General features: G+C 44.1%; 1 protein-coding gene and 1 long non-coding RNA gene across 2 annotated transcripts in view; both read left to right on the top strand.

The window, feature by feature from the left end:
• Nucleotides 1-13,789, top strand: part of LOC128320863 (uncharacterized) — a 131,429-nt gene that overhangs the window by 32,648 nt on the left and 84,992 nt on the right. The window lies entirely within an intron of this gene.
• ppm1e (protein phosphatase, Mg2+/Mn2+ dependent, 1E) overlaps nt 525-13,789 on the top strand; it is a 45,740-nt gene continuing 32,475 nt past the window's right edge. The window contains exon 1 of the mRNA XM_034312452.2: nt 525-1,084. Coding sequence (XP_034168343.2) covers nt 903-1,084 — 182 coding nt within the window. The 5' untranslated portion in view covers nt 525-902. The remainder of the gene's footprint in view (nt 1,085-13,789) is intronic.

The following is a 13,789-nucleotide window of genomic DNA, read 5'->3' as shown; positions in this document are numbered from 1 at the left end:
TCCCCAAGTTAGTACTCTCAATTCACTTTTTAAGCTAATTTAAACTTTACCGTCTTTTTTTTATTTTGCATATATATGTATATATTGTCCACGATTTAAGTTAATACCTTTTTTCAATAAACAATAATCGAATATTTTATTGTGTATTCATTGATACTGTGGTATTACACAAAAACTCCATGTCCCATAACCACCCGCTTCTTAGCCTAGCTTGGGTTAGCATCTGGCTAATGTTCGCTAACTAGCTTGTCTTGTCACATAGCGATATTTTTTAAATATTTTTCTGCTTCGATAAAGTTGTAAATTGACTTTTATTTGTAATTTGTCTTAGTTTAGACGGCTACAGAGTATTATCCGCGTTTAATAGTTAGCACGCTAGCTAGCCAGCGAGCTAGCTAACACACTGACAGAAACGCTGGTGTAGGGACCCGGATGTGAAGGCTATATCTGATTGGTCCAGGTGATCCCCGCGATGCTTTAACGGAACTGTAGTAATTTTGACACATTTACTTTTTTTCAAAAAAAAAAAATTAAACATTTGATGAGTCAAAACATACTGTAGAAAAATGGATAAGTGTTTACGGTTCACGGAGCTGGCGAACCGAACACCGTGTACCGAATCCCTTCATTCATTCATTCATTCCTTCCTTCATTCATTCATCCCAAAGAAACCGGATGACGTAGTCACCCCTGTCAGCAGGGTACTCTTTCTATTTTCTACATAGCCCCGCCCCCTCCGTATCTGACGTCACCGCGGCTCGTTAACGCGCTCTCGCGTTCGCGCGCGCACCTGCAGCTTGTTCATGACTCAAACCAGCAGAACCTCCTCCTCCTTCTTCTTCTCCTTCTTCTTCTCTTCTTCCTCTGTCTGAGTCGTGTCTCTCCGGGAATGAGAAGGAGTGATGGCGGTCTGTGGCAGCGAGGAGAAAGCTTACCGCCGCTTCCTGGAGCTCTTCCTGCGGGAGATGCGGCCGCCGCTGCGCGAGGACTCACCTGTGCCCGCGCGCCCTTTGTCGGACTCGGTGGCGGAGGACGAGGTGGAGGGGGAATGTCTCGACCTGTGTCTGCAGCACCTGTGCAAATAGTTAAGTACCCGGCATGCCTTTCGCGCTTCCTATCCCACTTAACAGCACGCTAATTAACCCTAATAATAATAATAATAATAATAATAATAATGACCGGAGGAGGAGTTTTTAATCAGGTGTCTTTCCCTAGCTGAGTGTTTTAGCAGAAGCTTCATCTTTCCAAAGAGTTTTCCTCACTTTCTTCAGCATCTAAATCCAAACTTTGTTGTGAGGGAGTCGGGTAATGTAGCCCTCAGGGTCAGAGATGGAGATGCTCTTATCCAGGGAACATCTCCTCTCCCTTCAGTGCGGTTATTTCAGCTCTCTCAGAGCAGAGGAGAAGAGAGGAGAGCAGAGCAGAGGAGAGGAGAGGAGAACAGAGGAGAGGAGAACAGAGCAGAGGAGAGGAGAAGAGTAGAGGAGAGGAAAGGAGAGCAGAGGAGAAGAGTAGAGGAGAGGAAAGGAGAGCAGAGGAGAAGAGTAGAGGAGAGGAAAGGAGAGCAGAGGAGAGGAGAACAGAGCAGGTTTCCTGGCCCTGAAAATCTACCTGTGAAGCTGTTCACCTACAAAACATGTCCTTTAGTCCTCGATGGTACCGCAACACTGATGAGCAAAAGTACCGTTTGGTTCCTCTTAGTGTGAGCTAATGATAATAATAATAACTCTAATTATAATAATGATGATAATGTGATGCTTTTCACCTCATCTTCTGTTTTGATGGCCTTTTAATTCCTTAATTATACTAAATAGATAATAAATATACTTCATAATCTCACGACCTTGAAAGAGCTCTGTCCTGTACTTCTCCTTGTTTCTCTAAACGCTGATTACGGTGAAGTCATGTACTGCTTTAACTCTGCTTTAGTGACGTTTCCTACCGTACTGATGTCGTGATGTGAACACACCTGCACTGGTCATGCCTTTGATGGAATTAGACCCAGACCTTCAGAGTTTGTTTGTATCCTGCCTTTAAAGCGGGTTCGAGCGTCTGTTCAGGACCACACAGAGTCAACAGGAAAGCAGAAAGACGGCACAGTAGAAGTGTTTCAGTGCCTTTGATAGCTGAGAAATCATTTCTCACTGGAAATGTTGTGACTGTGGCACTAACACACACAAATAATCATACATCAGGAGCTTCTTTTATGCTGTAAAGAGCTCGAAAGAGCTTCTTCTACCATCTGTCATTTGTATAGTGCATGCAGTTGCATCTGAACGGCTCCTCTCTCTCTCTGTGTGTGTGTGTGTGTGTGTGCGTGTGTGCATGCGGACACTGTGATTTTAAAAGCGGTGAGCTCGGTGTGTTGAGGTGCGTTCCCCCCTCCGTGTCCGTGACTCGAGGTGCCCTAGTGGTAAATCCCCAGTTTTTGCGTTGCACAGCGTCACTGCTGCAGTTGCCTCCCTCCTCCTCCTCCTCCTCCTTCTCCAACCATCATCCATCAGGAAGCTTCCGGAGAGACAGAGAGAGAGAGAGAGAGAGATGAGAACGAATGCAGAATAACTGCACTCTTTGCTCTGTGTGTGTGTGTGTGTGTGTGTGTGTGTGTGTGAGTGAGAGAGAGAGAGAGATAATGTGGAGCAGAATGATGGAGAGGACGTGCAGCGTTCATGTTAAACCGTCGCTTAGCGTTTCTGTGTGTGTGTGTGTGTGTGAGAGAGAGAGAGAGAGAGAGAGAGAGAAATGAGTGAAGGTTGTGTACACATCATTAGGCATGGCGCATGTGCTTGCTGTGTGTGTGTGTTGTGAGTGTGTGAGAGAGAGAGAGAGAGAGAGATGGTTACCTTTTCTTCAAGATGTCGGCAGCAGCGTTGTTGCGCTCCATTTCTCACATGCGGGTAGAGACAGACAGACAGACACACACACACACACACACACACACACACACACACACACACACACACACAAAAGACGCCTACTGCTTTTCTGTGGCCAGATTCCAAATGGCTCCTTGCTCCCTTTATTGGAAATAAGTGCACTACATTAGAATCAATGGCGTCTAACCCATAAGTACGTCTAGGGTATGACGTGTACAATACACCCTGACTTCCCTCCCTACTTAGTGCACTTCATGATGTTCAGTTCCCTACTCTTAATGTGAGTCTTACCCCATTTAGTGCATTATACATGTCCATTAGGAAACTACTTAGGACTCATTATTCTCTAGCTCTAGAATGGTTTCTCTCTGTAGTGCACTACATTAAGTATAAAATAATGGCATGTCCTGCTAGGAATCCTTTGGGATTTAGCTCCCTAATCTGTAAATAAGTGCACTACATAGGGAAGGGTAGAATAATGGAATTCCGCCTGTGTTTAGGATTCAGATCCCTACTTCCTGAGTAAGCACACTCCACGGGGTATGAAGTAAAGGCTCCTGTACCTTTTGTAGGACACTGTATACCTGCAATGAGCGGCCATTTTGTGGCTTCCTAAAAATAATGGCTTCTCTGCCCTATGTAGGGCACTAAGTGAGTGAGTTCCCTAATCCCTACGAGCTTCATCGCATTGCTCCCTGTGCAAGTACACTACATATATTCTGAAATAATGGCTCCTTTACCCTTTATAATGCATTATACAGGTGACAGGGAGTCTTCTGGGATTCTCTGTCCTTATAGAAGAGCCCTACTTCCTGCCTATGTAGTGCACTAGAAATGCAGTAAGAAGTGATTTAAGAATCATCTCGCTATGCCCTATGTAGTGCACATTAAGTGTTATAGGAAGTCATTTGGGATTTGGCTCACTGCTCCATATGTAAGTACACTATTCCCTATGTAGTGTACTATAAGTGTAATAGGGAGTGATTTGGGATGCATCCCGTTACGCCCTATGTAGTGCACTAGAAATGGAATTGCTCACTATATAAGAGCACTATGCCCTATATAGTGCACTATTGGTCCAGTAGGGAGTGATTTGGAATTCAACTAATTGCTCCATATATAAGTGCACTACTCCCTATGTGGTGCACTTGAAGTGTAATAGGGAGTGATTTGGGATTTGATTCACTGCTCCCTATATAAAGTACACTACTCCCTATGTAGTGCACTTTAAGTGGAATAGGGACTGATTTGGGTTTCAGCTTTTTATATACGTAAGTGCACTACGCCTTATACAGTCAGTATACGTGCAATTGGGACACAGCTGTTGTGAGCAGTGGATTGTGTGGAATAGCATTAGCAGGTGATGTGTTGTAGGTGAACCTCCTGTGTGTGTGTGTGTGTGTGTGTGTGTGTGTGAGAGAGAGAGAGAGAGAGAGAGGGAGATCTGATCAGTGAAATGGAGCAGGAGTGCAGAAGTGTGGTTAGTGTTAGAAGCGTGGTTAGTGTTGTGGGGTTGAGACGCAGAAGTCGGAGGCGAGGGCGTAACGAAGGGTTTTTCTGCTCGTCTTCAGCTCGTCTCCTGCTCTGCCCGCGCTGATGCAGCGCAACGTGTGATTATTTTGTCTCCGGGTTGAAGATCTAATAATAGAGCAGGGGAGAGAGGTGGAGATCCCCTTTGTTCTCCAGCCGCCTGTGTGTGTGTGTGTGTGTGTGTGTGTGTGTGTGTGTGTGTGTGTGTGTGTGAAGGAGCAGTGAGCTGAGACGTGCTTGTCTGTATGTGTTGTATAAAGTGTGTGACAGTGTGTGTGTGTGTGTGTGTGTGTGTGTGTGTAGGTGTGTGTGTGGGTTTGAGTTTTGTGCTGATGGAGGAAATGAAACGGTGGATTTGATGAAGTGATGAAGTGATCAGTAACTGGACTAATCCAGTTCCCTCTGTATAAGTGCACTACATGAGTGAAAGAGATGCCCCCTACACCCTACGTAGTGTATTATGTGGAATAGGGTTGTATTTGGACCTACTTAACCCTTTATCTGTAATCTGTACCTACGTCGTAGGCTGTTGTGGTGTTTAGTGTGTAGTTTAAACACAGATCAAGTGATGAGGTGTGTAGGAGCGGTATGAAGGGTTATAACTGTTTAAGTGCATTAGCGCATTAGTAGAATGTGGTATGAAGATGACCGTGATGGACGGTGACTCACTGCGGCAGTGTGTGTGTGTGTGTGTGTGTGTGTGTGTGTGTGTGTGTGTGTGTGTGTGAGAGAGAGAGACGGCGTGTTTGCTGTTTAACCCGGGATTGAGCGAATCAGATGATGTGTAGCTGAGATCCTGAGGTGTTAGTGCTTTAGTGTGATTCACATGGCAGAAGGAGATCCGGATGTGTCTTGCTCCAAACGGAGGGAAGGAGGGAGGGAATGACGGAGGGAGGGAGCGAGTGATGGGGGCTGTTTCCCCCTCACGCTGCGAGCCACGGGGAGTCCTGACACACACTAATCGAGAACGGAAAGCTCTGCTAAAGCTCATTAAAGCCCCCCGTCTCACACAGCTGTAATCCCCTCGCTGAGGAGGCGTCACTCCTCCCTCCGTCTCCTCCCCATCTCCTCCCCTCCGTCACCTCTCCGTCACCTCCCCTTCGTCACCTCTCCGTCACCTCCCCATCACCTCCCCTCCGTCACCTCCCCTCCGTCTCCTCCCCTTTGTCACCTCCCCTCCGTCTCCTCTCCGTCACCTCCCCTCCGTCTCCTCCTCTCCGTCACCTCCCCTCCATCTCCTCTCCGTCACCTCCCCTCCATCTCCTCTCCGTCACCTCCCCATCACCTCCTCTCCGTCACCTCCCCGTCACCTCCCCTTTGTCACCTCCCCTCCATCTCCTCCCCTTTGTCACCTCCCCTCCGTCTCCTCTCCGTCACCTCCCCTCCGTCTCCTCCCCATCACCTCCTCCCCGTCACCTCCCCTTTGTCTCCTCCCCATCACCTCCTCTCCGTCTCCTCCCTCCATCACGTCCCTCTGTAATATTCAAGTCATTTAATTTTATTTGTATAACGCTTTTAACAAAGTCACAAAGCAGCTTTACAGAAATCTGAATATGAAATTTTTATTTAAATTCATCCCTCTGTCACGTCCCTCCATCATGTCCCTCTCTCATCTCTCCATCACATCCCTTCATCATCCACTGTCACGTCACGTCCCTCCGTCACGTCCCTCCATCGAATCCCTCCATCGAATCCCTCCGTCACAACCCTCCATCTCACCCCTCCATCTCACCCCTGTTACCTCCCTCCATCATGTTGCTCTATCACACCCCTCCGTCACGTCCCTCCATCGAATCCCTCCATCTCACCCGTTACCTCCCTCCATCATGTTGCTCTATCACGTCCCTCCGTCACGTCCCTCCATCGAATCCCTCCATCACACCCCTGTTACCTCCCTCCATCATGTTTCTCTATCACACCCCTCCATCGAATCCCTCCGTCACTCACTTCCGTCACCTCCCTCCATCACGACACAGAGACGTTCGTTTGAGACGTGTTTCATTCCCACTCATCCTCTCTGTGTATAAACAAAGTGGTGTAAAAATAAAAGCTGATTATTGTTCTTCATATTGGAGTGTGTTTGCTCTGATGGTGGATCTTCTCCTGCTGGAGGGGGGATCAGTGTGAGGGAGAAAAATTCCCACTGGGAATTTCCTCATTAGGGAACAGGAAGTGAAAATGGTTCCGTTGCCCTCGGCTGACGCTCTGCAGGCGTTTGGAAATAGATGTCGAGGTTCATGAGCACCGTCACCGTGTGCTCGCAATAACGTGGGAATCCTCCATCGCCTTCGTTTAATGCTGCAGGCAGTGTGGCTTTTTCAGACTTTACAGTAACCTAATTTAATAGAAATGCTAGAATCTTAAAAGAAACACAGCCTGAAGTTGCATGCTGGAGCTCATCCTGATTTACATCCTGATTTACATCCTGATTTACAAACACACTCATTCCGAAACACTCGTCAGAGAAGTCGAACCCTCTCATGCAGCATTTATCTCAGCTAATCAGTAGATTGTGTGGTTTCTCTCTCTCTCTCTCTCTCTCTCTCTCTCTCAGGGGTGGATTTAGTGATTTGGGGGCTCTAGGCAAAATATAGGATTTATTGGTGCCTGTTATTTAGCATTAATAATTAAAAATATATATATATATATATATATATATATAATTTGCATTTTTAGGGGCCCTTGGCTTCTGGGGCCCGAAGATGGTTGCCTACTTTTGCCTAGTGTTAAGTCCGCCCCTGCTCTCTCTCTCTCTCTCTTTCTGTCTGTCTCTGTCTGTCTCTCTTTCTGTCTCTCTCTTTCTGTCTCTCTCTCTCTTTCTCTCTGTCTGTTTCTCTCTCTCTCTCTCTCTCTCTCTTCCAATCTGACACCTGGAGCTTTTTCCTGCGTGGACCTGACGGTGTTTCTGTGAGACAGACGTGAGCTTTGTAGATAAATCAGTCCTGTTTTAAATTGGCAAAGAGCCTGTTTGGCATCACATTAGAGTGCAAAACCTCTTCAGTCCGAGTAGAGCAGCTGCTTCTGAGAGGATGCTGTCTAACACACACACACACACACACACACTTATCTTTTTTATCCTTTTGTATAAACACAATCAGATTTTGATGTTATCGCAGTTTCAGAATCGCCCACGCATCCGCATTTGTGTGTGTGTGTGTGTGTGTGTGTGTGTGTGTGTGTGTGTGTGTGTGTGTGTGTGTGTACACATATATAATAGGACGCTTAATAAGTTGTGTTTAAGCATGGTTATTATAAATCATCCGTTCTGAGAGAAAGGTGAGGGTTTGTGGATGAAATACGAGATGTTCTGCAGCTCGTCTCAGGGAAATGTGTACATTAGTGTCAAACACTGCGAAGAAAAGCGGAGAAAAGCTAGCTAACTAAACGAAGAAAAGTTCTGTAGATCTTCATTGGTAGCTGCTGTACTTCACTCTGCAGCGGTTTCACGCACAGAGGAAGAGACGTGTAGAGTCTCGCAGCTGATCTGAACTGACTGGAAAAAAAATTAGACGATTGTGTATAAAATGTCCTCAGAAGCTCGAAGTGAAAACACAAGCAGTGAAAGGTTTACTGTGTAGATGAAACATTTATATTTTTCATTTATTAAATATTTTAATTTGCGCCTCACTGGAATAGTGTCTAAAAACAGGAGAAGTAAAGCTTCCAAAAATGATCAAAATAAAAAATAAATGAATAAAATATTCCTGATCTCTTCAGAGCAGACCGCAGCCCTGTGTCTCGTATCTCTGTACGCTGACATGGAGGATTTTCCCACAGTTTTACCCACAGTTCCCGGTTTGGTGTTTGCTAAGCCTGGTGTGTAGTGTGTAGTTTGTTTTGTTGCGTGCTGTTTGTTTCTCCAGCGCTGATGAAGTTTGATTTTGTGCGCTGACCTCCGTGAGCCCGAGGCATCATCACTCCTCCTCTTCCTCCTCCTCTGTGATTTCTCCAGCACTCTCGGGCTTCCTTTTGTTACAGCCAGAGGCAAAATAAACTGAGCCAAACCCACACACACACAAACACACACATACACACACACACACCCCCAGAGAGGGATCGGTGCTGGAGGATTGGCCTTCCTCTCGTATCTACACCGCTGCTGCATTAAACTCGTCCTGATCTCTACAGCGTGATCTTTAGATGTTCTTTAAAACGGATCCTCCCATTTCCTTTCATCTAAAATCATTTAGCTTTTATCCACACTTCTGTATACAGCTGATTCGGGGGCGGAGCTATGTAGGATCTCAGTTTGTGATGTCACAAAAGAAATTTTTTGCTAGCTAGCTAGTTAACGAGACCGTGGTTGTCATGGTAATGTTGTAATATGTGTGTGTGTGTGTATGTGTGTATATATATATATATATATATATATATATATATATATATATATATATATATATATATATATATATATATATATATATATATATATATATATATATATATATATATATATATATAAATAAGGACAGGTTGAGGTCATGGGGGTGTTTCCAGTTTGCATAATTTGCATATTCGTAGATTTGTAAAGAGTGTCAACATGTACAGCTGCTGTTTGTTTATTTGAATTTTTTTAATTCATAGAGTTTATAATTCAGCACTGATTAGTTTTAGTGGTTAAAAATAAAGCATCAAAGAGTCTTTAGCTGATGATTCAATAAAGCGTCTATTGAAGATCTTTAGATTTTTAAATTATATATATTTTCCTTTTCCTCCTCACACTGCGGTTTTTCCTCCAGGATCCTGCGTACTGTTAACGTTACGTCGCTAAATAAACGTTCTGTCCCCGGTCAGAGTTATGTAAGACCCCACGCTGCCCCCCTGCAGAGCTGAGGAGAGCTGTGTTCAGTGTGCTCACACTGCTGAGACGGAGGTTTCTTATAAAACACCAGCGTCACTCTGCGTCTCCGAGGTCATCCAAGGTCGTCTTCTCCTGCAGCGTTTCATTTGGCTAAAAGAGGTCCATCACCTCGTCTCCGGCTGCGGCTAATTGAATGGAAATATGATTGATTCGCTGTTTCTCAGCGGTCACATAGCAATTAGGCTGAGTGGGTTGGACGTCGCTTTCCCGTCCATCTCCTGTCCGTCGCCGTGTTCTCAGTGGAAGAGGCGGGGCGGGGGCCGCGAGATCCGATCCTCTACGGCGTGGAGGCAGTGCGTGGGGAAGAGAGAGAAACACTCATCACTTCAAACATTTAAAGAGCAGGTTTTATTACGTCACTGTTAGTACAGGACTGCTGATGGAACATCGATAGATAGATAGATAGATAGATGGATGGATCGAGTACTTTATTCATCCATTAAGGAAGTTGTTTGAGTATGATGTGACATTAATATTCAGAGACGCATAATTGTGATATGAGTGTGATAAATAGTTAGACTGTTGTTTTATTGCAGCTTTGATGCGCTGTAATATTAGTATATACACGTATACGTCCTGTTCTGCTAAAACACGGCTATCCTTCAATCCAGTTTTATTGTACAGCGCTTTTAACAACGGACATTTTCACAAAGCAGCTTTACAGAAATAAATAAACTCAGGATATAAATTGTAAATGTATAAATTTATCTCTAATGAGCAAGTCAGAGGTGACGGTGGTGAGGAAAAACTCCCTGAGATGATATGAGGAAGAAACCTTGAGAGGAACCAGACTCAGGGAACCATCCTCATCTGGGATAGTGCGATTATAAATCATTTATCTTCTGTAACTGTGTACTACATGGATAAATGGTGCAGTTGTGTAACCAGGAAATTCATCACAGTTTTCACATGAGGTCTGTTTATTGACATTATCATCTGTTCACTGATGGAGACCTGAATGCAAAACTGTTCGTAGGAATTGCAGTCCAAAGCCATCTTCATGGTTTCTAAGTGGAACCATCCTCAGTAATCTCATGTGTCTTCAGGCTGTCCATGTGGGCCATCCTCAGCAGCAGTGAGTGATTTCCAAGTGATGAGACTCCAACCAGATTGTCTGATTGTTCTTGTGTCCAGCTGTTCCTGATGTTCCAGACCGTGTTAGTGTGTGTTAGTGAGCTGAGGGTCAGGACCAGCCGGGTGAGGAGACTGTTCTCTCGGTTCAGCTCTGTAGTTCAGTAGTCAGGGCGCTGATTAGGGTGGAGGCCATTTTAAGGGCTGTCTCAATCACAAAATGCTTCCAGTGCACTGGAACGTTCGCTCCCTAAAAAATCCCAAAAACCAGGGAGCATCGACGCTCGCTACGTTCCCTTACAGGAAATGACATGATATTTTCTGAAGCTCGAACAAAATGGCGGCCGAACTCTCAGCCAGCTTCGTCTACAAACGTCAGGAGCTTGTTATGGTTGTTGTGGCTCTCAGATGATTCCTTACGTTAGCGATTTTAACTTTATTTGACGTTCTGTATACGGCGTGTTTGAGTCGAACGGCTTTTAAGTGTTTAATGATTTAAATAAATCCACTAGCGAGCTACGATCCTGCTCGAAGCACCGTGACAGAAACGCCTGTGATTAAGCTAATAAATTTATACGATATATAACGTCAGAAAGATATCGGTCCTGCCTGTTGGTGACAAACGCCAGCGGTGACGTTTTACAGCGCGAGTACGTCGTCATGGTGACGGGAATTGAGTCATCAGCGTCACAGTGTGTAGTGAGACAGGGTCCTAGTGCCCGAACTCCTGCACACCATCTACTGATTCACCACCGAGGGAGCGAGCGAGCTGATTGAGACGCATCCTGTGTGTTTTAGGCGGAGCCGATATTTGATAGCTATTTTCTGAATTTTGAGCAGTAATGGGACTCGGCCGATTCCCTCAGCAGCCGTTGTTTGTTGTTTCCATGAACTTGTAGGATGATTTGCAGAAATGAGTGTGCATCATTTCAGCTGGAAGTTTATCCCATAGTGTAAAATTTTGGTTTGTATGTGGCCCCCCAGACCTCTCTCTGTCTTTCTCTCTGTCTCTCTCTCTGTCTCTCTCTCTCTCTCTCTCTCTCTCTCTCTGTCTCTGTAATTCAGACAGGCTTTATTGGCATGACACTGGTACAGTTTTGCCAAAGCACTGGCCATAAATAAACAAATAAATACACCATACATAAATAAATGAAGAGATAAATCAGCAATAAATCTTATAAATATATAAAATAAGAAAATGATGATGTTAAGACGAGTATAAACGTGTGTACACCCACTCAAACACTTGGAAGTCTCTGAGCTCGTGACAAGCTGCTCCATATCTAACTGCTGTTACGATCAGGCTCGAGTTTTCTCCCGAAACGTATCTTCTTTTTTCTTGATTTGATAGTGCCATAAAATTTATTTATTACTTTTAAATTTTGTGAAGTAGACGGATCGTACGTGTTGGTAATGATCTCACTGTCGCAGGAAATGTTCCTCTGTTTCTACCGATTCTGCATGTACAGGGAGCACAGTCTCTCCTCTCACTGCTGCCATCTCTCTCTCTCTCTCTCTCTCTCTCTCTGTCTCTCTCTCTCTGTCTCTCTCTCTCTCTCTCTCTTTCTCTCTCTCTCTGTCTCTCTCTGTCCTGTCTCTCTCTCTCTCTCTCTCTCTCTCTCTGTCTCTCTGTCTCTCTCTGTCTGTCTCTCTCTCTCTCTCTCTGTCTGTCTCTCTCTCTCTCTCTTTCTCTCTCTCTCTGTCTCTCTCTGTCTGTCTCACTCTCTCTCTCTGTCTCTCTCTCTCTCTCTCTCTCTCTCTCTGTCTCTCTCTGTCCATCTCTCTCTCTGTCCATCTGTCTGTCCCTCTCTCTCTCTCTGTCTCTCTCTCTCTCTCTCTCTGTGTGTAATCCTTTAATCACAGAGCCCCTGAGGATCACCACACGTGGTGTGTCCAGCCCTGGATGTGACCTCAGATCCACTGTAGTGACGTTTCACTGCTCTCACAGTCTCATAGTCATAAAGAGTAAAAAAGGAGACTGAACTTGGGTTTTCTTGTTAAACAGATCAAACCTTAAAGTGACACTTGATCCAGAACATCGTCTTTATTCCAGATTCTACTGAAGAGCGAAAGTTTTTGCACCTCGCCGCTCTGTTTTATGGAAATTTGCAGCCACTCCTGTGGGATGATAACGGTGCAGCGATGTGTGAAGCATGTAATCATTTTCAGGAAATAAATCATTATTGGAATTCTCCACAGTATCAGCTCGGATCTGTTATGAAAAGACTCGACCTCATTAAACACTCTGCTTCTTAAGCAGTAAATTAAACGAACAGAGATTTACACTCCATACGCTGTCGTTTATTTCTCGCCTTATCATCTCACTCTCTTTCTAGGAAATGCTAAAGCGGTCCGGATTAAAGCGGCCCAGAGATTTAAAACAATTATTTATGCATCTCAGTTTTCAATCTCTGTTTATTTCCTGATTATTTTTTCAGCGTGACAGCTTGCTGCTTTTAAAACCTATCATGTTGAGAAATAAAGAATTGTAATTCAGGCTGTTGGAGTATTTTTTACCCAAAAAAAAAAAAAACTTTTCGTATTCTTCTTGTAGTCTATACGTGTGGGAGTTCAGGCATCTAGTGCACTAAATAGGGACCATAACATCACTATGCTATACCCTGTGTAGTGAGCATGTGATTTTGTTTAAATTAAATTTGCTCAATCAGTCAATGTTTATTTATAAAGCACATTTAAAAGCAACCGAGGTTGACCAAAGTGCTGTACAAAGAATAAAACGATGAAAAATACAAAAAGTAAAACTACAAGAAAAACAAAACGGGTAACAAAGTAAAGCAAATACAGTAGTAAAGGCGTAAACCAGTGTTCATGGAATACTGAAGGCCAGAGGGAATAAATATGTCTTCAGAGTGACTTGAAAACTGAACTAGAAGGGGTTAATCTGATATGGAGAGGTGGACTGGTCCAGAGTTTGGACCGGCGATCGCAAAGGCGCGATCTCCTCGTGTTTTAAGTCTGGATCTGGGAACGGAAAGTAAGCCAAGATCACAAGATGTCAGAGTTCTGGAGGGAGCAAACGGACGGAGCAAACCTGTCAGATACTGAGTAAACATATAGTAGAGTTTTAAAATCGATTCTATATTTAACAACCATTCACACATGTGATCACATGATGACATTATTTTAGTTAACGTTAGCTAGCTTGTAAGCGTACTTGGCTCGCTACGTAACGTTGGTATAGCTGAAGTTCCCAAATTATTTTTACGTAAATTAAACCAACTCTCAGGGTTGAAAAATAATCAATGCTCAAAACATCATAATCTGAATTTTACACACTTGTATGCAGCAATGTTTCATTTAAATTAAAATATTAACAGCGCAATATCTCACTGTAGACCTCTAGCTCAATTCCAATAAAACTGAATTAGAGTTTTAACTGTGTAAAAAGTTTAGTATTTAAATGTATGTGAATATTTTATTTATACAGTAA

Source organism: Pangasianodon hypophthalmus, chromosome 17 (assembly GCF_027358585.1).
Source record: "Pangasianodon hypophthalmus isolate fPanHyp1 chromosome 17, fPanHyp1.pri, whole genome shotgun sequence".
NCBI lineage: Eukaryota > Metazoa > Chordata > Actinopteri > Siluriformes > Pangasiidae > Pangasianodon > Pangasianodon hypophthalmus.
This window is presented reverse-complemented; position numbering and strand designations above follow the sequence as displayed.